The following is a 27,088-nucleotide window of genomic DNA, read 5'->3' as shown; positions in this document are numbered from 1 at the left end:
AAAATCCATAAATTTTATTTTAATTAGTATATTTCATATTTTAAAAGATTTTTTAAAATATTTGTTACTTAATTTTTATATTGTAAAAGTATGAATACTTTAAAATACTTATATTTTTTTAATTCTTTCGTATAGCCTATTATAATTTTCTCATAAAATATAAATTATTGAATCCTATATATTAATAAATAAGTACCTTTCAATTGTGCGTGATGACTGATATTCAATGGTCCGAAATCTCTAAATCAAAATGGAGTGTAAAAAGGTTAAGAAAATGGGTAGATGAAGAATATTGACTTGACTTAATTATTGGTCCCAAGTTCAGTCAAGGTATGTGATTAGCATGAAAGAATGCCATACAAAGACTTTGAAAGTCGTCGGCGTGTAAGAAAAATGGAAGTTAATTTAAAGTCACCTGCCACTGACTCATATTGGTGCAGCCTCCTTCACTATGGGAATTTCTTTGTATTCTCAATGTTTCTTCTGCTTCATCTGCATACTTTCAATATTTTGCATAACTAATTATTTTCTTCAAAATGCTTACAGCCAATGCCTGCAGGATCAGAGAAGTTTGTTGCTTCAACTGAGGAATGATCTTATATTCAATAGCACTCGATCACGAAAACTGGTGCTTTGGAATCAGACTCAAGATTGTTGCAACTGGGACGGTGTGGAATGTGATGGTGCCGGGCGTGTGATCAGTTTGAAGCTCGATGGGGAGGGAATTTCGGGAGGGATTCATAATACTTCAAGTCTTTCTGCCCTTGGGTACCTAGAGAAGCTAAACTTGGCTGAGAATTACTTTAGAGGTCAGATTCCAGGTGGAATTCTCAACCTTAAACATTTGACGCATTTGAGTTTATCAGGTGCTGGTTTTGGTGGACAGGTTCCAATTGAAGTTTCACTAATGAGGAGATTGGTCACTCTCGATCTCTCATATAACGGTCTAGAAATTGAGAATCCGAATTTGAAGATGCTTCTTCAGAATCTAACCAGGCTAAGAGGGCTTTATCTCGATAGCGTGCAGATGTCGTCAGCAGTTCTTAATTTCTTCGCTAACTTCTCACATCTGACTACCTTGTCTCTCAGTGGATGTGATTTAAGAGGTTCATTCCCTAATATTATCTTCCAATTACCTACCCTAGAGAATCTTGATTTATCCTTCAATCAGTTACTCACTGGCTCCATACCACAATTTCATCGAAATGCATCTCTTAGGACTATGTTTCTTCTATTTACTAACTTCTCAGGCCCATTACCAAATTCTATTGGTAATCTTAGCATGTTATCCGTGATAGATATGCGCAACTGCAGCTTCACTGGACCTATTCCATCCACGATTTCTACCCTAACTGGGCTAATTTATGTGGACTTATCCTGGAACTTCTTCACCGGTTCAATCCCATCATTTTACATGTCCAAGAACCTTCAACTAGTAGACCTTAGTGATAATTCACTTAGTGGGAGCATCCCCAAGTCTCTCTTTGGTCTTCCTTCACTACAAATACTTAGACTTTCCAACAACCAGTTAAGTGGTCGAGTCTATGAATTTTCAACTTTACATTTTCCTCACATAGTTGCGCTAGATTTAAGCCGTAATAAACTGGAAGGGCAAATTCCCAAGTCATTTTTCACACTAGAAAGGCTTGAAACTCTTAAACTTTCTTACAACTTCTTCAATGGCACAGTTCAATTAGGAAAGTTGCAAAGGCTACATAATCTTGTGGAGCTAGACCTTTCGTACAACAATTTATCTATTGACACAAGCATCACTAATACAAATTTGTCAATGTTTCCCCAGCTATTCTCGTTATCCCTAGCTTCTTGCAACCTACATAATTTTCCTGATCTTACAAACCAACATAGTCTGGGGTTGTTGGACCTCTCAAACAATCGTATAATTGGGGAAGTACCAAATTGGATCTGGGAAATTGGAAATGGGACACTTGTATTTTTGGATCTTTCTTCGAATATGTTGGTTAGTCTTCAGAAGCCATACCACTTTCCTAGTTCACTTATACATCTGGTCTTACACTCAAACCTACTCCAGGGTGAGTTGCCCCCTATACCCCAACATGCTAACTATATAGATTACTCCAATAACAAATTTGAAAAGTCCATTCCACTTAACATTGGAGACTCCATTACCAATCTCCGTTACTTGTCTCTTGCAAACAATAGCCTAAGTGAAGCTATTCCGACATCATTTTGCAATGCTACTGAACTTGAAGTTCTTGACTTGTCCTCCAATAAATTGAGCGGGAGCATACCGCCTTGTTTGGTGGAAAAAGTTGAGCAACTTGCGGTGTTGAAACTTGGGGGGAACAACATCAGTGGCCATATACCGAATACATTTTCTGTCAATTGTAATCTAGAAATTTTGGATATGAGTCAGAACTATTTAGAAGGGAGGCTCCCAGTGTCCCTGGCCAATTGCAAATTATTACAGATCTTGGATGTCGGAAACAACAACATCGATGATGGTTTCCCATGCATGCTGCCATCTAGCTTGCGTGTCCTCGTCTTGCGCTCCAACAAATTCCATGGACAAGTGAGATGTAGCAGAAGGTGGACAAATCTCCAAATCATTGATATAGCTTCTAACAATTTCACTGGTTATCTGTACACAAAGATCTTTTCGGGAATGATGCTAGAAAAGGATGGACGCCTGGGAAGTGACTACATTCACTATAACAGACAATTGGCATATGTTGAGGGATACTACCAAGGCACAGTGAAAGTAATCGTCAAAGGAGTGGAACTGGAGTTGGTGAAGATTTTCACAATCTTTACAGCCATTGATTTCTCTTGCAATAATTTCGAAGGGGAGATACCAGATGGAATCGGTGATCTTAGATCTCTTCACATTCTCAACTTATCCCACAATACTTTCGTAGGAACAATTCCAAAATCACTCAGTAAGTTGACGTATATTGAGTCAGTCGACCTCTCAACCAACCAGCTAACAGGGGAAATACCAAGAGAGCTTACACGCCTCACATTCCTTGCAGTCTTGAATCTATCCCACAATCAGTTGATCGGGCCAATCCCAAGTGGCCCTCAGTTTCAAACATTTTCAACAGATTCCTTCCAAGGAAACATAGGGCTATGTGGTTTCCCTCTCAACATAAGTTGCAGGCATGTAGGGGAAGAAGACAACGTGTCACCACCTGATCCACATCAAGAGGACGAGGCCATCAATTGGGATTATGTATCTGTTGCACTTGGGTATGTTGTTGGCTTAGGAAGCATTCTCTGGCTGCTTTTCTTTAGTCAAAGCTTCAGACACAAGTTCAATGATCAGACTGAGCAAGCTTTTCAAAAGATATATAACGCCAAAAACAGGAGAAAAGGACACAGAGGAAGAACAAATAGAAGACGCCATTGCTGAAACTATACAACAGAGTAAGGAAAATAGCCGTAAATGCTATGTATGATATTCATGCAATGAATAAAAAACGAGATTGTTCCTGAGTATATTTTCCTAGATTACTGAATTTTTATGTTAAAATCAAGGTAAGTGATTAGCAGTAATCAACCAAAATGCCATAAATCATTATTTTGAAAAAAGGGTGGTTTCTATTAATGCTCTAAATCATTATTTGTGGCTCTAATGTTTCTTTTCTTGCAAAAAGACTGCATATACGAAATTGGATATAGACATTTGTAAGATATTTATTCCTTCCTTGTAAAATGATGGCTAATTGCAATTACAACAAATAATACATTTAATATCAAGGGTAAATTACAATCAACTCTCCTAACATTTGGTACAGTTACGAATATTACATCGTTATTTGAAAATTTATAAATATCTGTATGAACTTGTTCACTTTGCCTTGTTGTATTTTTTATTTTTTTTAAAATTCAAAGTGTGTAAAAAAAATCGGACGGAATAGATGAAAAAATTATAAAAATACTATCCACTTAGTTCATAAAAGAATTAAAAAGTGACTAGAATTTAAAGCTATTTCTTGATTGAATTTGCTATCAGTTTAAGTTAAAATGAAATAATAAAAGTAATCAAGTATTTTTCAAGAAAAAAAAATATTTTAATAACTAGATGCAAAAAAGTAAGTGATCAACTTCCCATCGTTGAAAAAATTATAAATGCCCTATGTCAAGTCATAAAAGACCTCTCACTATCAGGTTTGTTTTTTAAATTGCTTTCATAATTAATTTCATATTACAAAAGATTTTTAATGTGAAATTAATTCTAAATCATATACTTGACTTAATAATTATTGGTACACGCAGCATATTGACTCAGTCAAGCCGAAAGAGACTCTCATTATTATGTTTTTTTTTTTTTTTGGTTTAGATATATAACTTTATATGAGAGCATAGCTCTTTTTTATCCCATTAAAAAAAAATCATGCGACAAAATTCCAACCTCAGCCTATATAATGAATTTAGGATTTGAGGAATTGGGAAAGTTCTGAACCATAGGTATGAACCAAAGGAAGCATCACATAATCAACAAAGTAAGTTCATGTGAGTTTGTTATATCTATGGAACTTATTGGTAATGTGATTGAAATGCAACTAATTCCTAAAGAAATTTTTTTTGAAGAATTAAGTAAGCTTAGAGAAGAAGTAGCTGTTACTATGAAATGGATCCACATAGGAACTATTAAAGTAGTAATAAAAACAACTCTTAAGGAAGAAATTGATTCAGAAATATGTTTATCTATAATCGACAGAAGAATCAATAACATAAGAGATGACTGTCTTGGAACAATGATAGGTAATATGTATGTAGAAAAATTGATGTTCGACATTCATTCTAGGTTTGCATACAAGCTAGCAGACCAAGATTTCAATAGAGTCTTAATCCTTCATTAAGATTTTAAAAGGAAAGATCTACTGAGAGAAGGTAATAGACTATACTCTACAACTTATAGATTAGCTTATGCCATTTCTGATACACATAATTCAGATTTGTTTCTTAAAAAAGAGTATATTGAAATTCCTAGAATTTTTAAAAAAATTATTAAGGTTATGACACCAGATCCGATTAGGATACCTAGAAAGGTGGTGTCGACATTGTTATAAAAGATCACCCAGTTTTAGATCGAACACATAGCTCAACGATTAAGTTTAGTAGTAGAATAAACTTTTTGAAAGATAAGATCATAGGCTACAAAGGAAAAGAGAGAATTATTAAAAGTTTTAGCTCCTCAAGTGATTAGGGTGGATAACGTAAAACTTAGATGCCGCGAAGGATGGAAAGAAATACAAGTTATATTTGACATCACTATGAAAGAAAGCTTTTCCCCTTGTGATGACATATATCATTTGCAGTAACCTGGTGTGGGTAGATATGAAGGTATGTTAGAAATAGCAGGCCATGAAGTTCTTGTTGCAGGTGTTGTAGGATGAGAAAATGAGAGTATGACTTTGGGGTTAAGTTTTCTCGAAAATCATAAACCATGGGGAAGAAAAGGTAACAACATGATTTTAATCTTGATGGTGTTACCATAAGGATTGAGTGACAATCTCTTTCTCTATATACCTATCTGTTGGTATGTTGTATGATCAATATAAGACAGAGTATTTTACAACTAATATTGATTCAGGATAAGGGATTTGCACTGCAAAACCTAGAGTTTTCCCTAAAGAAGCAAAGGAGACCATACCCGTTATTGCAGGAAATAATTTTTCACAAAAAATCCTAATACTCAATAAGGGAATACGAGATCATGATTTGGATCATCTGGGTTTAGGGTAAAAATACCTCCCATTTAATTTCATGATACAAATGTCGATATTTTGCTAGATAACAATTTCATTCAAACATTTGCTAGATATATCCAGGACAATCGAACGAATCTATTAATTTTCACTACTAACTGTAGTAGTGAGATGCAGGTGTTGCAAAGAAAAAAGGCATTTAATAGGATAATGCCTATACATTTTCTCAGCAAACGTGGTGATTTCGATGCCAGATTAACTCATCCAAAAATACAGGATAAGAGGAAATTTAGTAAGGTTCTTTTGTCTTTCATGCAACAGGGACTCATCGATAGCGATAGCTTATACAAGGAGTACGCCCGATACAAACCTATCCAAATGAACATGGAGGATAAGAAGGACATATAGATGATCATCAAAAAGCATATAAGTCTTGAACTCATCAAGCTTGGAATCTCTACCTACAGTAGCCCTGAATTTCTGGTTAGGAACCATCGTGAGATAAAGAGAGGTAAACCCAAGTTGGTAATTAACTATTAATGTATTAATAAAATATTAGAGTTTGATGGTTATTACATTCCTAGTAGAGAACACCTAATTGATTGCATTAAAGGAGCAAAAGTATTTTTTAAATTCGACTGCAAATTTGGCTTTTATCAGATTAAGATGGAGAGTGAATCAAGGAAATTAACTACATTCTCCACACCACAGGGACAAAATCTGGAATGTGCTTACAATAGATTTAGCAAATGCACCCATGATATTCCAAAGAAAAATGGATAATCTTGTTAAAGATTATTTTGAATTCATATTGTCTACATTGACGCCATATTGATTGCATCTAAGAATATGAAAAATCATATTAAACATCTTTGAATATTTTCTGATGCAGGCCTGAGGTATTTTTCTCTTCAATTTAATTAAAGGTATTAATATTCTTATGATACTTATACATTTATCCTTCCACATTTATTAATATCTCTTGTTTTATTCCAAGAAGATATTAATAAATTTTTAGTGGTCCAGAAGCCATACGCAGCGTTAGTTTGTTTTACTCATAATTAATTCAAAAAGAAAAAGGACAAAAACTTGATCTGTCAAAATTAAAAGTATAATTTTACCATATATTTCATGAAGTAATTTTTTCCCATACAAATTTTATTATTATTATACTATTTTCTAATCTAAATAAATATCATATTTTTGATATCCTTCTATGCATAATTTATCGTGATTTTATATATTCGTGTTCATACAAAATTTTATATCTCAACTTTAAAAAAAGAATCAATAAAGGTGAAAATAAGAGGAAATTTTGAAATCAAATTGCTGCTTATCATTAATTGTGCTATCACAACAGATATTAAACAGTCCAAGATTTCTGTATCAAGGTGGAATTATGAGGTTTTTCCTGTGGAATTTATAAATGAAATGTTTTAAGTGTTTCACTCATTGTGATGATAGAAAATAGGCTAAAATACATTTTATCCCCAGTATTTTATTCTTAGACATAATTGTATTAAATATCAAACAAAATTATAATTAAATATCTAATAATTAAGTTAATTAAAAAAATAAGACTAACTATAATTAATAATTAAGTTAATTAAAATTAATGCTAAAATGCATTTTTCGCCTCCTTTCCCAGCCAGTTTCCGACCATCAGTGGTACCATTCGAGTCCTCTCTTCAGGATAACTTTTTCATACTTTCAATTTTAGTTTTCGTCAACCGAAGAGACTGGGCTCAAGCTACGACTGCTCAAGCGGGTGGGGTGGGGTGGGGTAGTCAGTTTATATATATATAATAATAATAATAATAATATACATTTTCGAAGACAATGTGAAGATTTGCACTGCCCGTTGGGGTGGGGTGGGGTGGGGTAGTCAGTTTATATATATATATATATATTAATTTTAAATTATTTATATGTAATATAAGTTATACAATTTGTTGAATCTGGACCTTTCATTTTTTTTAAATCTAACAGTTGAGATTAATTGATCATATCTAATAATCATTTTTTTATCAAAGAAGATCCAATGATCATTAAAAGAAGAAATAATATATATTAAGTAAGGCTATAATGGTCATTTTATAAAAAAAATTAGCGCCATTAGTTAAATTTAACAGAGAAAGGCAATTGAGCTACGTTTAAGAAACACAGTGGAATTTTTAGCCTATTTTTAAGACAAAAAGGAGTTTTATCTGAGTTTTTAAAACAAATGAGAGTTCTTATGCATTTTAGCCTAGTATGGGTTTTTCAAAAGTTCTTACATTAGTTTCAAAAAGAAAATTGAGTTGCTTTTAAGCACCACCAACTCTTTTTACTAATGAAGTGTTTTTTTAGGACAAAATAGTAACATGCTTTCGAAATAAATTAATCCCTCATAAATTCATATGTTGTTCTGACCACCTTGTTTTCGGGTATTTCAAGTCTTCGATTTTATGAATTTCCTCCAACCACACTATCTGTGCAGATGGTTCGTAGGCACTTGGCTCCTTCAACAATAAACAACACGACCCTATTTTGTTTCCTACCTTAGGGTGTAAAAGGCACTCCAATATAAGGACTTAATAGAATTTTGAAAAACAAGTTGAACAGAAGTGTCACTTTTATTGAATAATATATGAAATATTACATAGATATAACATCCTGCGTTGGAGAAGACAACTATTTAGCCTCTTATATGATAGAGGTCTTGACTTACCCATAAACTAAGAAATTTATAAATACAAAGACTTTGAACTCGAAATATTATATTTTAAAGAGTTGGAGAAGTTTTCTGATGATCACCATCTGCTTAATTACTCCTTTATTTATTGTCGTCCGCAGACTCCAAACACGGGCTTCAAACTTGATTTTTGATGAAGTCACTGTGTTTGTCATCTTCTCGTCTTTTCTAAATGATGTCATTGCGTTTGTCATCTTCTTATCCTTTCCAGCTGTTGGCCGTGATAGCTTGTCGACCACTTGGTTGCTAGCTGGATTTCCAATTTTCTAATTGTTGGCCTTTGTTATCTTCTGCCAACAGTCCCACTCTTGAATTTTTACATCTTTTGGATTTTACTTTGTCTCGTAAATATTTTTTCTTTTACCTTTGTCCAATTTCGACTCATGTTTCTGTTGGGTAACCCGAATTTTAGCCCCAAACGGGGGTTTTTCTTATTTTTCACGGCAAGGGCAGACATGGTTATGTTATTACCCAACATGCAGCATGTTGCATGTTTTAATCTTTGTAGACCCAAATGCTGGCAACTTATTTTCCCATTGCCCAACCTGCAGCTCTCAGCAAATTTGGGGCTTTTTCCTGTCATGGAATTTAATAGGAATGATTCATTTAATTTATTTGAAAATATTTTAAACAGATACTTGACTTTGTCCATCTCGGTGAGACAGATCCATAATCCCTGAGCTCTGCTGGTGGAAATGTCATCTTCACTTATGGCGGACATCAGTGGAGCTTCTCCAGAGGCAACTTTTCTTTGGCTGAGAGCTACCATGTCCCGCCTCTGCAACTTCATAAAATGAAATGCTAGATGATACCTTTTTCTGCAGTCTTTGGAGCTACTAATATGGATTTTATTTCTGGAGTCTCTCCTCTCTTTGAGTGGGGGTTATTCCACTCTTGAAGTTTTGAAATTTCCTAATAAACAGGGTGATATAGTATGAACTGAAGCTAGACCTCCAAAACCATACCAGTTTTTGACGTGATCTAGCTTGGACCTCTCTAACATATAGACCCTATTATAGTTTTCGAATGTTTCGATGATGGTCTTGCCAAGATTTATTCCCTTGCGAGAAATTAATTTTTCCTACATGCTGATAATCCTGCCAAGCAAAAGAAGATATCAATTCATTAATATTAACCTTATAAGTGTTTGTCATCGGCCTAAGACTAATCTCTCCCTCTTTAATACCAGAGTTGTTGGGTTGACTTGAAACATCATAAATTTGCACTTCCTATGACTCAATTATTGACGTTTCACCAGAGTCTGATGATGGCTTTGTGTAATCGATATTTGAATCCTATGTTACAGGTTTAGAGCTCTACACACTAAGGGCATATTTAGGGTCATGCTCCCTCGACTCATAAGTCATCCTTGAGGGTGATGTCTTCTGATTTAGTTCTCGTAGTCATTCCATAGCTAAGTGCATGCTAATAAGGAACTTCTCATGACGACCTGGACAATGTCTAGATAAGCTCTTTAAATTTGTCCTGCAACTTGGGCATTTACCGCTGTCTGTCAGAACTTCTTCTCAAGCTCCTCGAGGTTTTTCCGGAGGTGCCTGAGTCTCAACAGACGGAGTTTACTTCAGATGCCTCCATCTCTTGTTAGGAAATCTGCAAGAACATTCTCATGAGATTCTATAACAACAATATTATAATAATTATATTGACATTTAGCTTGTCATCTGATAATACGAGCTTTATCTATTTTAGATTCTAATTTAATTTTTAAGAAAATCTTAACATTTGTATTATCAACTTTTAAAATGAATTCTTGGGCTAGTAAAATAAAGGTTATTTCTTAAAAGTCTTACAAACCGCAAAGAATTCATTCTCATTAATGTGCCAGACTTTGGCTTGTTATTTTGAGATCAACCCTCCTATATATCTATAAGGTTATTCTCCTGTAGTTGTCTTTTTCATGAGAACCTCTGCCCAGTTATAGTCATTGGCGTCTGAGTAGACCACCAATTCGTCCTGGTCTTATGGTATAGCAAGCTTTCACAGGTGCAAATCTATTTCAACTCACGAACCCTTTTCGTGGAGATTTCTTTCCATTTCCACTTTGAACTTTCTATTTCCTTCAAGTGGTCAAAAATCCTTCCTATATCTTTCAAGATCCTTTATGAAGATGCCTGCAAAATTAACAACTCAATTGCGAATTTTTTCCATAATATGATCATGTAACTCAATTCCTGTGTCGTCAATAAGAACTCCTAAGAATTAAATTTTATTGAAAAAAATAGTAGCTTTCTTCTCAGAAAGCACTAAACCTTCTTTTTGGCAAGAACTAGAAAATGGGAGGAGCCAAAAAACCATGTTTTTCATGAAAATTGTTTGACCATTGTGGTTCAACCAATGAACCGTACGATCCGGTACTGGGTGATTGAACCAATCAAGCGTAAATACATGATAAATCTTTGATTTCTCTTCTAAAATGTGTATTCTTTCTTTTAAGTGCCTTATTAAGTTTAACTATTTTATGTTATTTTTAAATATAAAATCTCGATTTCTCTTCTCAGTTAAGTTTTGCTATTCCTGTTAAATTATCTCTGATAATTTAGTGTGTCTGATTTTTTGTTAAATTTGGAAATACATAATAATATTTCTTATATTTGAGCTTTGTAGGCTTGTTTTTAATTTAATTTTATTATATTCTAAATACTATTGGACTATTAATGTCAAAGAAAAACAACGATTTTTTATAAAAGATAGGTTGTTTGAAAATATTAATATTATTTTTATTTTTTATTTTTTAAATATTAATAATTATTTATGATATAAATATGACATCACTGGTTCGACTATAATTGACCCAACGGTTGAACCAGTGAATCATAATCCACTTAATTTTTTAAAAAATAGAATAAAATAAAATAAAACCTCGTTTAATTTTGTTTACATTTATAGTTTTCATTTATTTTGCCTTTTAATAATACCTATGTCACTTTCTTTTTATTTTGGTGTGTTCATTCATAAAAGTTTTATTTTTAGATAATTTGTTGTTATAAATTTTCTTTGTGATGTAATCTTATCATTCTAATTTATAAGTTTTAGTCTCCATCTCTATTATATAATATAATACTAACACATACATTGAATTTTTTATTTTAATTTTGACGTAGAGCTTTGATTTTTATTTTTATTTGTTGTCTATCGCAGTTTTCATTGAATTTGTATTTAATTAAACTAACATGCATCTTCAACAATTTTATTGACGTTTAGTTGTTTAATATATATATTTAATACACAAGTAGATATGTGTATAGTAACTCACATCATTATTATTTTGAACTTTTACGATATGTTATTATTTTTTTCTCTAGTCGGTTTGTACCTACAAAATTTGTTGTAGTCCAAATCAATATCATCCTTCCAGTACAACATACAACCATTCTTACATGCATCAATCTTCTCAACAAGTAAGCCCAAGTTTCTTATCAATTTTCTTGTACTATAATAATCCTGGGGCAGGGTGTGGTCGCGCGGCAATATATGATCCGCCCACTGCGATATTCAATCATATATATGTTATGAAATATGACCCTCGGCTTTGATATTCACCAACTCAACTATAGTCCTCAATCAAAATTGGCTGCAACCATTCCACAAGGACTGCTCGGTAGCATGTACTACATTGTGAAATCGATCTGCTAGCCCATATATATAATCTTAGGGGCCACCGCCGTAATATGAACTAGGCCCTGCATCAGTAAGACACAACCTCATACCATCATCAGGCACACCATCATGGTTATAATTAGAAGGCCAGACAGCCGGCCCAGCAGTATAAAAAATCATCCTCTGCACCTAATCCATTTGTACCGCATCACCCCAAGGCGTACTCGTCCCCTGCATAACATGAGAAACGGGAGTTTGCTCCTCACGCAATGAGGCCGCCGGGACGGCCTCAAAATATTCCTACACCCTCCCCTCGTCATGAGCAGTCCAATTATAATATTTCGGCATAAAATCTTTCATAAACAAGTCGAAATTACCTCGTTCTTGGTTTTGAAAATTTTATTTTTGCACTTCCAAAAAGGACACTTAATTTTCTCATCGTCCATATATTGATATTGAGTGTTCGCCCATTTTATAAATGTAGCAACACCATCCTGAAATTCCAAAGTAAAACCCTCCCTATTCGGAAGGTTCTTCTCGTACATCCATCTCCTCAACTGTTTTAACATGATAATTAGTCCTGCACACACACACATATTATATAATATTAAATTTAATTAATTATGACAAATTACAATAAATATATACTCAATTGACAAATAAAGGGTTAAAGTTGTTACCTGATCAAAATAACTCCAAATATAAAAAAAAAATTACAAACAGACTTCACGAAAAAGAGTACAAAAATATTAGTAGAACAGTGAGAATATAAAAAAAATTTGAGAGAAATTAAGAAAATAGAGAGAAAATAAGGAGAATGGAAGAAGATAGTGAGATTAAACGGAGGAACACATTTATATAAAAAAAATTGCAACGCTCTTTGGAACGGCGATAAGAACACATATCTAGCCATTACAAAGTAGCCGTTAATTCATATTTTTTGGACAGTAATTGGGACGATTTTTGGAATGGTAAGTTAGACCGTTGAAATATAGCCATTGATGATCAGATGGAACGAACTCAGTAACACCCAGAAAATAATTTAAAAGAATCGTTCCAATTTGTACCAGCATTTAAAAAAGTTTTAGAAACACATTGTTTCTTAAATAAAACTAATATTTTGGAACGGGTTTTGGCATATTTTATTAAGAATGTACAAAAATTGTTCCAAATTGTACCTCATTTTGGAATACATTTTCAAACTATCACTTCTGGGACATATATTGCAACATATATAGGAACAGTTTGGTTGTGAACGTTCTTAAATCTAATATAGTGTTCCAAATTGAGTTACAACGATTTTTCGTTACTATTTTGGCACGGAATGCGGAATGGATTTAGTAACTGTTACTTTGAAACTCAACTTGGAACGGTTCGACCATTCCAAATTTATAACCCAACCTGACGTCATGTTTCAATGTCCGTTCCTGATGTGTTCCAAACCTCGTTCCAAGATTGAACGGGCTTTGGAATGGTTGGTTAGATCGGGCCAAATTCCACCTTTTTTTTCAGTTAATAGGCTTAAATGCATTCTTGGTCCATAAATAGGTCATTTGGCATTTTCGTTCTTTAACTTTTTAGATTGATATTTTGGTCAAACATCTTTTAAATTTTCACAACTTTAGACCTTTTTTAGCCAGAGGTCACCACCACCAGCAAAAAGGTGAACTCCAAAAAAAAAGGGGGGCTTAAATTGTAAAAATAAAAAAATATAAAATCAAAATATAATTCTAAAAGGTTAAAGGATAAAAATGAGCTAATAAAAATAATAGCCAAATTTTAAAAGGCCATATGAGAAGGGTAAATAATAACCCGAAAATTAAAAGGATGTAAAATGAAAGTGTTATCCTAAAAATTATAAGGCGAAAACACCAAATGAAAGTGTTATCCTACAAAATGTGTTTAATTTAATAATGCTCCCACTAAACAATATTAATACTTTATTCATATACAATAACTAATAAAACTTGCATCATTCCAAAAAAAATTCATCTTATCAATTAATCAAATAATAGTACCTGAATGAAATAATAAAATTAGATAAGAAAGCAAATAAAATATAAAAAATTTAAAATATTTAATATGTAAAGTGTAAATTTAATTATTTTTAAATTATTCAAATTATTTAAGAACTCCAATATCAACTTTAAATATATAATTTTAAAAATAAATTTAAAGCAGTAAAATTGAACTAAAATTATTATACTAAGGATAAAGTAGTAGAAAGTAAAGTTGAATTTATTTACAACAAAGCCCTTTTTTTTTTATTGCCGTTTCAGAAATAGAAATTGGCATTTCAAACATTTCAAAAGTAATTTTTTTAAGGCAGAAGCTAAAAATAGTACCTCTAATAGTATTTAAGAAGAAATTGGATTTCAACAGTACAAGACATCTAAAATCAAGATGGTGTAGAAAACCGATACAATTTTTATTGAAGTAAATATTTTTTTAGAGTCTTTTTAAATATAATCGAAACTCCCAATGTTTTATAATTGAAACTCCCAATGGGCGTCGAGACTGCCGAGAGGCTCCGTGTGACGTGCAAGGTTGTCCCGCGGACTGCGGGATATCAGGGGCAACACCTCTCATGCGAATGGGTGATCGAGACAATCATTCGAAAACCTCGTGATCCAACTCATGAAACAACACAAAAGTATTTAATAACTAGATGCAAAATATTAATTCAAATATTTAAGATCTATCTATTTGTATATCTAGTTTGTTACATAACTTTTATATTGTAAAAGTATGAATAATTTAAAATATTTATATTTTTTTAATTCTTTCGCATTGCCTATTATAATTTTCTCATAAAAAATAAATTATTGATCCTATATATTAATAAATAAGTACCTGTCAATTGTGCGTGACTGATATTCAATAGTCCGAAATCTCTAAATCAAAATGGAGTGCAAAAACGTTAAGAAAATGGGTACATGAAGCATATTGACTTGACTTAATTACTGGTTCCAAGCTCAGTCAAGCCGAAAGAGACTCTTTAATAACTAGATGCAAAATATTAATTCAAATATTTAAGATCTATCTATTTGTATATCTAGTTTGTTACATAACTTTTATATTGTAAAAGTATGAATACTTTCAAATATTTATATTTTTTTAATTCTTTCGCATTGCCTATTATAATTTTCTCATAAAAAATAAATTATTGATCCTATATATTAATAAATAAGTACCTGTCAATTGTGCGTGACTGATATTCAATAGTCCGAAATCTCTAAATCAAAATGGAGTGCAAAAACGTTAAGAAAATGGGTACATGAAGCATATTGACTTGACTTAATTACTGGTTCCAAGCTCAGTCAAGCCGAAAGAGACTCTCATTATTATGTTTATTGTGTTTTTTAGATATGCAACTTTATATGAGGGCATAATTTTTTTTTATCATATTAAAAAAAGATTATTCTCATTTTTAATACCACAATTATTGAGAGTGTCGCTTTTGATACCATAAGATACAAAACACGCCTTTTTGATCCAAGTTAACGACCGAGGCCATGTATCCACACGTAGCCATTAACAGCCGTTAACTCCTATTAGCTCATGTGAGACTGATTTTGACTTCAGAAATACTATTTAATGGTACAAACACCAAAATGTATTTTTTTGTACCATTAAAAGGAAAAAAATATTTTGACCGATTTTCATCACAAACTACAAGATTTTTTTTTTATTTTTTACAAAATTAAAAATATTAATAAAATTTTATTTTAATATATATAATAAATAGTTATAAAATTATAATTATTTTTATTTCAGATAATTTTTAGGACCTATTTCATTATTTTTAAAATTAAATTATCATTTAGTCTAAATATATATATTAATATTTGAGCACAAACTATAAAAAGTAAAAATTTATTTTTTGTGTAAAAATATTAGATAATTTTTTAATTAAATAATAAATTAATGTTTAAATTAAAATTACTTACATTCGAGTTAAATTCTAGAAATAAAATTAAAATTTATTTCTTTATTTTATGGTCAAAATTTATTAAAATACTTTTAGACAATTTATAATAAAAATTCTATTTAAAACAAAATTAATACTTTCTACAATGTATCACGAATGTAAATAATTATAACTTAAGACTTAATTTATTATTTAATAAAAATTATCTAATACTTTTATTCAAAAAATAAAATTTATTTTTTATAGTTTGTGCTCAAATATTAATATATTTTAGATCAAATAATAATTTAATTTCGTAAAAGTTATTTCACATAAAAATCATTATAATTTTAGATCTATTTCTTGTATATATTAACATAAATCTTCCCATCACTAGCTTGTGGCCAAAGTTGGATAACTAAATAACTAAAAAAATTCTTATAGTAAAAATAAAAAGTGCGGCCAAAATAACTAAATTAAAATCGTGATAGTTTTTAACTATAGTTAGAAACCATGATAAAATATTAATTAATTTAAATTTTTACATTGATTTGTTTAATTATGATTATTATTTCTACATTTGATTATCAAATTTAAGTGTGATATTTTCAAAGTGGAGTGGTAAAAGGTTAAGAAAATGGGTAGATGAAGAATATTGACTTGACTTAATTATTGGTCCCAAGTTCAGTCAAGGTATGTGATTAGCAGTAATCAATGGTAATGCCATACAAAGACTTTCAAAGTCGTCGGCGTGTAAGAAAAATGGAATTTAATTTGGAGCCACCTGCCACTGACTCATATTGGTGTAGCCTTCCTTCACTATGGGAATTTCTTTGTATTCTCAGTGTTTCTTCTGCTTCATCTGCATACTTTCAATATTTTGCATAACTAATTGTTTTATTCAAAATGCTTATAGCCAATGCCTGCAGGATCAGAGAAATTTGTTGCTTCAACTGAGGAATGATCTTATATTCGATAGCACTTGATCACTAAAACTGGTGCTCTGGAATCGGATTCAAGATTGTTGCAACTGGGACGGTGTGGAATGTGATGGTGTGGGGCATGTGATCAGTTTGCAGCTCGATCGGGAGGGAATTTCAGGTGGGATTCATAATATGTCAACTCTTTCCGGCTTTCGGTACCTGGAGAAGCTAAACTTGGCTGCGAATGACTTTAGAGGTCAGATTCCAGGTGGAATTCTCAACCTTAAACATTTGACGCATTTGAGTTTATCAGGTGCTAGTTTTGGTGGTCAGGTTCCAATTGAAGTTTCACTAATGAGGAGATTGGTCACTCTCGATCTCTCATATAACGGTCTAGAAATTGAGAATCCGAATTTGAAGATGCTTCTTCAGAATCTAACCGGGCTAAGAGAGCTTTATCTCGATGGCGTGCAGATGTCGTCAGCAGTTCTTAATTTCTTTGCTAACTTCTCACATCTGACTACCTTGTCTCTCAGTGGATGTGATTTAAGAGGCTCATTCCCTAATATGATCTTCCAATTACCTACCCTAGAGAATCTTGATTTATCCGAAAATGAGTTACTCACTGGCTCCATACCACAATTTCATCGAAATGCATCTCTTAGGACTATGTTGCTTCTATCTACTAACTTCTCAGGCCCATTACCAAATTCTATGGTAATCTTAGCATGTTATCCGAGATAGATATGCGCAACTGCAGCTTCACTGGACCTATTCCATCCACGATTTCTACCCTAACTGGGCTAATTTATGTGGACTTATCCTCGAACTTCTTCACCGGTTCAATCCCATCATTTTACATGTCCAAGAACCTTCAACTAGTAGACCTTAGTGGTAATTCACTTAGTGGGAGCATCCCCAAATCTCTCTTTGACCTTCCTTCACTACAAATACTTAGACTTTTCAACAACCAGTTAAGTGGTCGAGTCTATGAATTTTCAACTTTACATTTTCCTCACATAGTTGAGCTAGATTTAAGCATTAATAAACTGGAAGGGCAAATTCCCAAGTCATTCTTCACACTAGAAAGGCTTGAAATTCTTTACCTTTTTGACAACTTATTCAATGGCACAATTCAACTAGAAAAGTTGCAAAGGCTACACAATCTTACATACCTTGACCTTTCTTACAACAATTTATCTATTGACACAAGCATCACTAATACAAATTTGTCGAGGTTTCCCCAGCTATTCTCATTATCCCTAGCTTCTTGCAACCTACATAATTTTCCTGATCTTACAAACCAACACAGTCTGGAGTTATTGAACCTCTCAAACAACCGGATAATTGGGGAAGTACCTAATTGGATTTGGGAAATTGGAAATGGAACACTTGTCGATTTGGATCTTTCTTCGAATCTGTTGGTTAGTCTGCAGAAGCCATACCACTTTCCTAGTTCACTTAGATATCTGGACTTACACTCAAACCTACTCCAGGGGGAGTTGCCCCCTCTTCCCCAATATGCTAAATATATAGATTACTCCAATAACAAGTTTGAAAAGTCCATTCCACTTAACATTGGAGACTCCATTACCATTCTTCGTTACTTGTCTCTTGCAAACAATAGCCTAAGTGAAGCTATTCCGACATCCTTTTGCAATGCTACTCAACTTGAAGTTCTTGACTTGTCCTCCAATAAATTGAGCGGGAGCATACCGCCTTGTTTGGTGGAAACAATTGAGCAACTTGCGGTGTTGAAACTTGGGGGGAACAACATCAATGGTCATATACCGGATACATTTTCTGTCAATTGTCGTCTAGAAATTTTGGATATGAGTCAGAACTATTTAGAAGGGAGGCTCCCAGTATCATTGGCCAATTGCAAATTGTTAAAGATCTTGAATGTCGGAAACAACAACATCGATGATGGTTTCCCATGCATGCTGCCATCTAGCTTGCGTGTCCTTGTCTTGCGCTCCAACAGATTCCATGGACAAGTGAGATGTAGCAGAAGCTAGACAGATCTCCAAATCATTGATATAGCGTCTAACAATTTCACTGGTTATCTATATACAAAGAGCTTCTCGGGAATGATGCTAGAAAAGGATGGACGCCTGGGAAGTGACTACATTCACTATAACACACGATTTACATATGCTGGGGTATACTACCAGGGCACAGTGAAAGTAATCGTCAAAGGAGTGGAACTGGAGTTGGTGAAGATTTTGACAATCTTTACAGCCATTCATTTCTCTTGCAATAATTTCCAAGGGGAGATACCAGATGCAATTGGTGATCTTAGATCTCTTCACATTCTCAACTTATCCCACAATACTTTCATAGGAACAATTCCAAAATCACTGGGCAAGTTGACGTATATTGAGTCAGTCGACCTCTCAACCAACCAGCTAACAGGGGAAATACCAAAAGAGCTTACACGCCTCACATTCCTTGCAGTCTTGAATCTATCCCACAATCAGTTGATCGGGCCAATCCCAAGTGGCCCTCAGTTTCAAACATTTTCAACAGATTCCTTCCAAGGAAACATAGGACTATGTGGTTTCCCTCTCAACATAAGTTGCAGGCATGCAGGGGAAGAAGACAACGTGCCACCACCTAATCCACATCAAGAGGACGAGGCCATCAATTGGGATTATGTATCTGTTGCACTTGGGTATGTTGTTGGCTTAGGAAGCATTCTCTGGCTGCTTTTCTTTAGTCAAAGCTTCAGACACAAGTTCAATGATCAGACTGAGCAAGCTTTTCAAAAGATATTTAACGCCAAAAACAGGAGAAAAGGACATAGAGGAAGAACAAATAGAAGACGCCATTGCTGAAACTATACAACAGAGTAAGGAAAATAGCCATAAATGCTATGTATGATATTCATGCAATGAATAAAAAAGGAGATTTTTCCCGAGTATATTTTCTTAGATTACTGAATTTTTATGTTAAAATCAAGGTAAGTGATTAGCAGTAATCAACCAAAATGCCATAAATCATTATTTTGAAAAAAGGGTGGTTTCTATTGATGCTCTAAATCATTATTTGTGGCTCTAATGTTTCTTTTCTTGCAAAAAGAGTGCATATAGGAAATTGGATGTAGACATTTGTAAGATATTTATTCCTTCCTTGTTAAATGATGGCTAATTGCAATTACAAACGTTAGAATCTCATACAAATAATACATTTAATATCAAGGCTAAATTACAATCAACTCTCCTAACATTTGATACAGTTACGAATATTACATCGTTGTTTGAAAATTTATAAATATCTGTATGAACTTGTTAACTTTGCCTTGTTGTATTTTTTTACTTTTTTAAAAATTCAAAGTGTGTAAAAAAAATCGGACGGGATAGATGAAAAAATTATAAAAATGCTATCCACTTAGTTCATAAAAAAATTAAAAAGTGACTAGAATTTAAAGCTATTTCTTGATTGAATTTGCTATCAGTTTAAGTTAAAATGAAATAATAAAAGTATTATAATGAAGTATTTTTCAAGAAAAAAAATATTTTAATAACTAGATGCAAAAAAGTAAGTGATCAACTCCCCGTCGTTTAAAAAATTACAAATGCCTAATAAAATTAACGATCATCTAACAAATAGTCCCTATAAATAGATTGTTATGAGGCGATATTTTTTAGCATTGTAGGGAGTATTTGTTGGGCGGTCATTAATTTTTGGAGGGTATTTGTAATATTTTAAATAACAATTTTATTCATAATTATAACAAATTTTAGATGAGCACGTTGCAATTTACCCAATTAACCTTAAAAAAAGAAAAAAGAAGTGAAAGAAGAAAAAGAAAAATACGAAATCAAATTAATTTATTGTTACTAATATTCAATAGTCCAAAATCTCTAAAATCTAAATCAAGATGGAGTGTTAAAAGGGTAAGAAAATGGGTACATGAAACATATTGACTTGACTTAATTGGTTCCAACCTATGTCAAGTCATAAAAGACCTCTCACTATCAGGTTTGTTTTTTAAATTGCTTACATAATTAATTTCATATTACAAAAGATTTTTAATGTGAAATTAATTCTAAATCATATACTTGACTTAATAATTATTGGTACACGCAGCACATTGACTTGACTTAATAATTATTGGTACACGCAGCATATTGACTCAGTCAAGCCGAAAGAGACTCTCATTATTATGTTTTTTTTTTTTTTTTTTTTTTTTATATATATAACTTTATATGAGAGCATAGTTCTTTTTTATCCTATTAAAAAAAAGATCATTTTTATTTTTGGTACCACAATTATTGTGAGTGTCGCTTTTGGAACCATAAAATAAAACACGTCTTTTTGATCCCAAGTTAACGGCCGAGGCCATGTGACAGTTTCAAACAAAACTATGGAAAGAATCATGCGACAAGACTCCAACCTCAGCCTATATAATGGATTTAGGATTGGAGGAATTGGGAAAGTTTTGAACCACATAGGTATGAACCAAATGAAGCATCACATAATTTACAAAGTAAGTTCAGGTGAGTTTGTTATATCTATGAAACTTACTGGTAATGTGATTGAAATGCAACTAATTTCTAAAGAAAAAATTCTTGAAGAATTAAGTAAGCTTAGAGAAGAAGTAGTTGTTACTATGAAATGGATCCACATAGGAACTATTAAAGTAGTAATAAAAACAACTCTTAAGGAAGAAATTGATTCAAAAATACATTTATCTATAATCGACATAAGAATCAATAACGTAAGAGATGACTGTCTTGGAACAATAATAGGTAATATGTATGTAGAAAAATTAATGTTCGACATTCATTCTAGGATTGCATACAAGCTAGCAGACCAAGATTTCAATAGAGTGTTAATCCTTCATTAAGATTTTAAAAGGAAAGATCTACTGAAAGAAGGTAATAGACTATATTCTACAACTCATACAATAGCTTACGCCATTTCTGATACACATAATTCAGATTTTTTTCTTAAAAAAGAGTATATTCAGATTCCTAAAATTTTCAAGAAATTTGTTAAGGTTATGACACCAGATCCGGTTAGGATACCTAGAAAGGTGGTGTCGACATTGTTCTAAAAAATCACTTAGTTTTAGATCGAACACATAGCTCTACGACTAAGTTAAAAAATCACTTTAGATCGAACACATAGCTCTACGACTAAGTTTAGTAGTAGAATAAACTTTTTGAAAGATAAGATCATATGCTACAAAGGAAAGGAGAGAGAGTTATTAAAAGTTTTAGTTCCTCAAGAGATTAGGGTGGATAACGTAAAACTTAGATGCCGCGAAGGATGGAAAGAAATACAAGTTATATTTGACATCACTATGAAAAAAAGCTTTTCCCCTTGTGATGACTTATATCATTTGCTACAACCTGGTGTGGGTAGATATGAAGGTATGTTAGAAATAACAGGCCATGAAGTTCTTGTTGCAGGTGTTGTAGGATAAGAAAATGGGAGTATGACTTTGGGGTTAAGTTTCCTCGAAAATCATAAACCATGGGGAAGAAAAGGTAACAACATGGTTTTAGTCTTGATGGTGTTACCATAAGGATTGAATGACAAGCGCTTTCTCTATATACCTATCTGTCGGTATGCTGTATGATCTATATAAAACAGAGTATTTTACAGCTAATATTGATTCAGGATCAGGGATTTGCACTGCAAAACCTACAGTTTTCCCTAAAGAAGCAAAGGAGACCATACCCGTTATTGCAGGAAATGATTTTTCACAAAAAATCCTAATACTCAATAAGGAAATACGAGAAGCCAAGATCATGACAGGAGCATTTGGATCATCTCGGTTTAGGGTAAAAATACCTCCCATTTAATTTCATGATACGAGTGTCGATATTTTGCCAGATAACAATTTCATTCAAACATTTGCTAGATATATCCAGGATAATTTGCTAGATATATCCAGGATAATCGAAAGAATCTGTTAATTTTCACTACTAACTGTAGTAGTGAGATGCAGGTGTTGCAAAGGAAAAAGACATTTAATAGGATAATGCTTATACATTTTCTCAGCAAATGTGGTGATTTCGATGCCAGAATAACTCATCCAAAAATACAGGATAAGAGGAAATTTAGTAAGGTTCTTTTGTCTTTCATGCAACAGGGACTCATCGATAGCGATAGCTTGTACAAGGAGTACGTTCGATACAAACCTATCCAAATGAACATGGAGGATAAAATTAATTCAAAAAGAAAAAGGACAAAAACTTGATCTGTCAAAATTAAAAGTATAATTTTACCATATATTTCATGAAGTAATTTTTTCCCATACAAATTTTATTATTATTATACTATTTTCTAATCTAAATAAATATCATATTTTTGATATCCTTCTATGCATAATTTATCGTGATTATGTTTATATATTTGTGTTCATACAAAATTTTATATCTCAACTTTAAAAAAAGAATCAATAAAGGTGAAAATAAGAGGAAATTTTGAAATCAAATTGCTGCTTATCATTAATTGTGCTATCACAACAGATATTAAACAGTCCAAGATTTCTATATCAAGGTGGAATTATGAGGTTTTTCCTGTGGAATTTATAAGTGAAATGTTTTTAAGTGTTTCACTCATTGTGATAATAGAAAATAGGCTAAAATACATTTTATCCCCAGTATTTTATTGAAAAAGTTAAAAACCCCTTTGTATCTTAAAAATTATTAAACCCTCCCCATTTTAATAAATTCAGCATCTCTTCTGTTAGAAACTAACGGAAAGTGGGATGTACGCGCCTGAAGTGCAATTGGGCTTTATTTATTTATTTATTTATTTTTTACATTCATTTAATTTTAATTGACTAAAATGCTCCTATATCATATCTAAAATTACTATGATCAATTTGACTTTTTTTTAAAAATTTCTTTTTGCATTTTCATCTCTTCTAAAAATACAAATTCTTTTATTCTTAGACATAATTTTATTAAATATCAAACAAAATTATAATTAAATATCTAATAATTAGGTTAATTAAAAAATAAACTAACTATAATTAATAATTAAGTTAATTAAAATTAATGCTAAAATGCATTTTTCGCCCCCTTTTTCTGCGATAATTTTCCGGTTGCCAGTGGTACCATTCGATTCCTCTTGAATTTCATACCTTCAATTTGAGTTTTCGATAACCGGAGAGACTGGCTCAGGCCATGACCACCGAACCTATTTACCGTCGATTCATCGCCGTCTAGATGAATCTCGATCACAAACCACCACCATCATATATATATAATAATAATAATAATAATATATTTTTTTAATTTTAAATTATTTATATGTAATAAAAGTTAAACAATTTATTGAATCTGGACCTTTTATTTTTTTTAAATCTAACAGTTGAGATTAATTGATCATATATAATGATCATTTTTTTTTTATCAAAGAAGATCCAATGATCATTAAAAGAAGAAATAATATATATTAAGTAAGGGTATAATAGTTATTTTATAAAAAAAAAATTAGTGCCATTAGTTAGATTTAACAAAGAGAGGCAATTGAGCTATATTTAAAAAACACAGGGAGGTTTTTAGCCTATTTTTAAGACAGAAAGGAATTTTATCCGACTTTTTAAAACAATGAAGAGTTCTTATGCATTTTAGTATGGTTTTATCAAAAGTTCTTACATTAGTTTCAAAAAGCTTTTAGGACAAAACAATAACACTCATATAAAATTAGAATAGATAATACCTCCCATAATAGAGCATTAATCGCATCACCCACTTTGTGAAAACGAGGTCATGTGTCAATTCAAAGTCCCAAATTTGAGGGACTAATATCCCATATCAACTGACAGACAATGAGCTGTATAAGCTTATAAGTTCCAACAATTCCTCTCTCCCTATTATGAAATTTGAATTCAAATTTAAGTTTTTCTCATAAGAAAATTAATATCTCGATTATAATTGTATAGAAAAATATACACTATTATATTTGTATGATTCATTATATTTTAAAAATTAATTAAATATAATTAATGTATAAAAAATAAAATTAAATGAAAAAAAAGTTAATACAATTCACGATTTGTGAATTGTAATCATGTCATGGATTGGAACTGCAACATCATGTCGCGGTTCCAATCCACGACTTTATCAATTTTTTAAAAAAAAAAATTATTCTACATCCGCAACTCGTTATATTTATATTATATAATTTATTTAAATTATATTTATATAATTAATTTATTTTATAATAATAAAAAAATAATTAACCCATTATGAATTTGTTAACTTTGTCCTTATTGTATTTTTTTATTTTTTCAAAAAATCAAAATTTGTAAAAAAAATCAAATGAAATGGATGAAAAAATTATAAAAATATTATCCACTTAATCTATAAAAAAATTAATATCTCGATTAAAATTTAAAGCTATTTCTTGAGTGAACTTTGCTATCAGTTTAAGTTAAAATGAAATAATAGAAGTATTATAATCAAGTATCTTTTTATAAAAAAAAATATTTTAATAATGAGATGCAAAAAAGTAAGTGATCAACTCCCCATCGTTTAAAAATTTACAAATGCCCTATAAAATTAACTATCATCTAACAAATAGTCACTACAATAGATGAGCACGTATATGTAATTTTTTAAATAATAATTTTTTCATAATTATAATAAATTATAGATGAGCACGTTGCCATTTACCAATTAACCTTGAAAAAAAAAAGAAGTCAAAGAAGAAAAAGAAAAATAAGTACTCAAATTATAATCATGAATTAAATACACTAAAAATTCGAAAATGAAAGTAGACAAAAGAATTTGCAAATCCTAAACCCTAAACCCTAAACACACAAAGTCTTTAGAGTTGAAATTTCTGAAAATCTGCTTCTCTACGGTTGTCTAATAAACGTAAGTGTTTAATTTTTTAATTTGGTAATTAATTTGGTAATTTGTCTAATAAATGCAACTTCTACCATCTCTGATTTAATGTTTAACCCGAAAATTTTATGAGTTTGACGATTTAAATTAATAATAGATTAAATATTCTATTTTCTTTAGGAATAATATAGTGGGATAATTAAATTACTTGATTTGTTAAATTGAATCTTTATTATAATTAATTTATTCAATTTCATCAGATCTATTAATCAAATACTTAATTATATATACCGATGTTAATCAATTATTATCATAGGGAAGATTGACGGAAATTAATAGAAGTATTAGAAAACTATATTTAATAAATATTATGTTTAATAACAAGAAATATGATATTTCTGTGATAATTTAATTCAGATATGTTATCCAGAAAGGTAGCTTTTTGATAAAATAAATTCTTATGAGATAATTGATTAATTATACATACCTGAGAAGCTTAGAATATTTAATTATTTAGAAAAAAATAGAATGAAAATTTGAATTTTGATATAAATAATATATTAGAATATTGATGGAGAAAAAGTGGACGAAAATTATTTAGTAATTTAATTATAACTTGCGAAATTCTCGATATATTGATTTTATGTATTACAGTTCAGTACAACATACAAAAATTAAGTAGAAGACTGGATAATCTCTGAATTAAATTACTATAAAATCGAGGTAAATAAATAATAGGCATTATCTATATATGTTCTTTTTCTTTGGATATTACTGTTATGTAAGCAATTAAGTAGTAATATCTATGAATGTTTTGAAGTGTATAAATTATGCCGAAAGCTAAATATAATTATGATGTGAAAACCCTCTTGATGATCTTGGATAGTCTATGTGGGAGCATAAAATGAAAAGAGTTATGATACAATATGATAAAAGATATGATGCGACGTGAAAAAAGTTTTGACGCAAATTGAAAGAGCTATGATGCGAAATGAGGGTCATAAGCCTATATGACATGTCCAGGGAATTCATTAAAATATTATGTAATAAATGGTGAGGTTGAGTTGATGGAGAAAAAAAACATTATATGACCTTACGATAAGAAAACTAGCTAGGAAAAGAGGAGTTTAATTGATTTTCTTGTTATAAGTTGGCTACGTCGTATAATAAAGTTGATCGTATTGAAATTCAATTGATTATATTCTACATATGTTGCTCATTTTGTTTTGTTTGAAACTATACCAAATGTAAATATATAGGTGATGCCAGTTATTTACTTATTGAGTTGCAGACTCATTCCTTTGCTTATATTTTTCAGGAGTAGATCTTGTGATGTCTACCTGCCGAGGGCTATGTCCAACCCCTTGACATGCGAATATATGTGTGTGTATGTA

The 27,088-nt window shown here is 31.5% G+C and overlaps 2 protein-coding genes across 2 annotated transcripts; both read left to right on the top strand.

Moving 5' to 3' along the window:
- Positions 413–3,597, top strand: LOC105173257 (receptor-like protein 12). The gene has a single exon (XM_011094946.2). It carries the CDS (start codon positions 452–454, stop codon positions 3,389–3,391), a length of 2,940 nt encoding a protein of 979 aa, XP_011093248.1. The 5' UTR covers positions 413–451; the 3' UTR covers positions 3,392–3,597.
- LOC105173256 (receptor-like protein 12) lies at positions 16,746–19,964 on the top strand. Its single transcript, XM_020697688.1, is given in 1 exon segment — positions 16,746–19,964. A coding segment is annotated over 1 exon segment (2,109 nt). The 5' UTR covers positions 16,746–17,606; the 3' UTR covers positions 19,716–19,964.

The sequence above is a fragment of the Sesamum indicum genome, linkage group LG11 (genome assembly GCF_000512975.1).
Source record: "Sesamum indicum cultivar Zhongzhi No. 13 linkage group LG11, S_indicum_v1.0, whole genome shotgun sequence".
Classification (NCBI taxonomy): Eukaryota; Viridiplantae; Streptophyta; class Magnoliopsida; order Lamiales; family Pedaliaceae; genus Sesamum; species Sesamum indicum.
This window is presented reverse-complemented; position numbering and strand designations above follow the sequence as displayed.

Coding starts and splice junctions, on each gene's coding strand:
- LOC105173257 (XM_011094946.2), top strand. CDS start 452: ATGGGAATTTCTTTGTATTCTCAATGTTTCTTCTGCTTCATCTGCATA.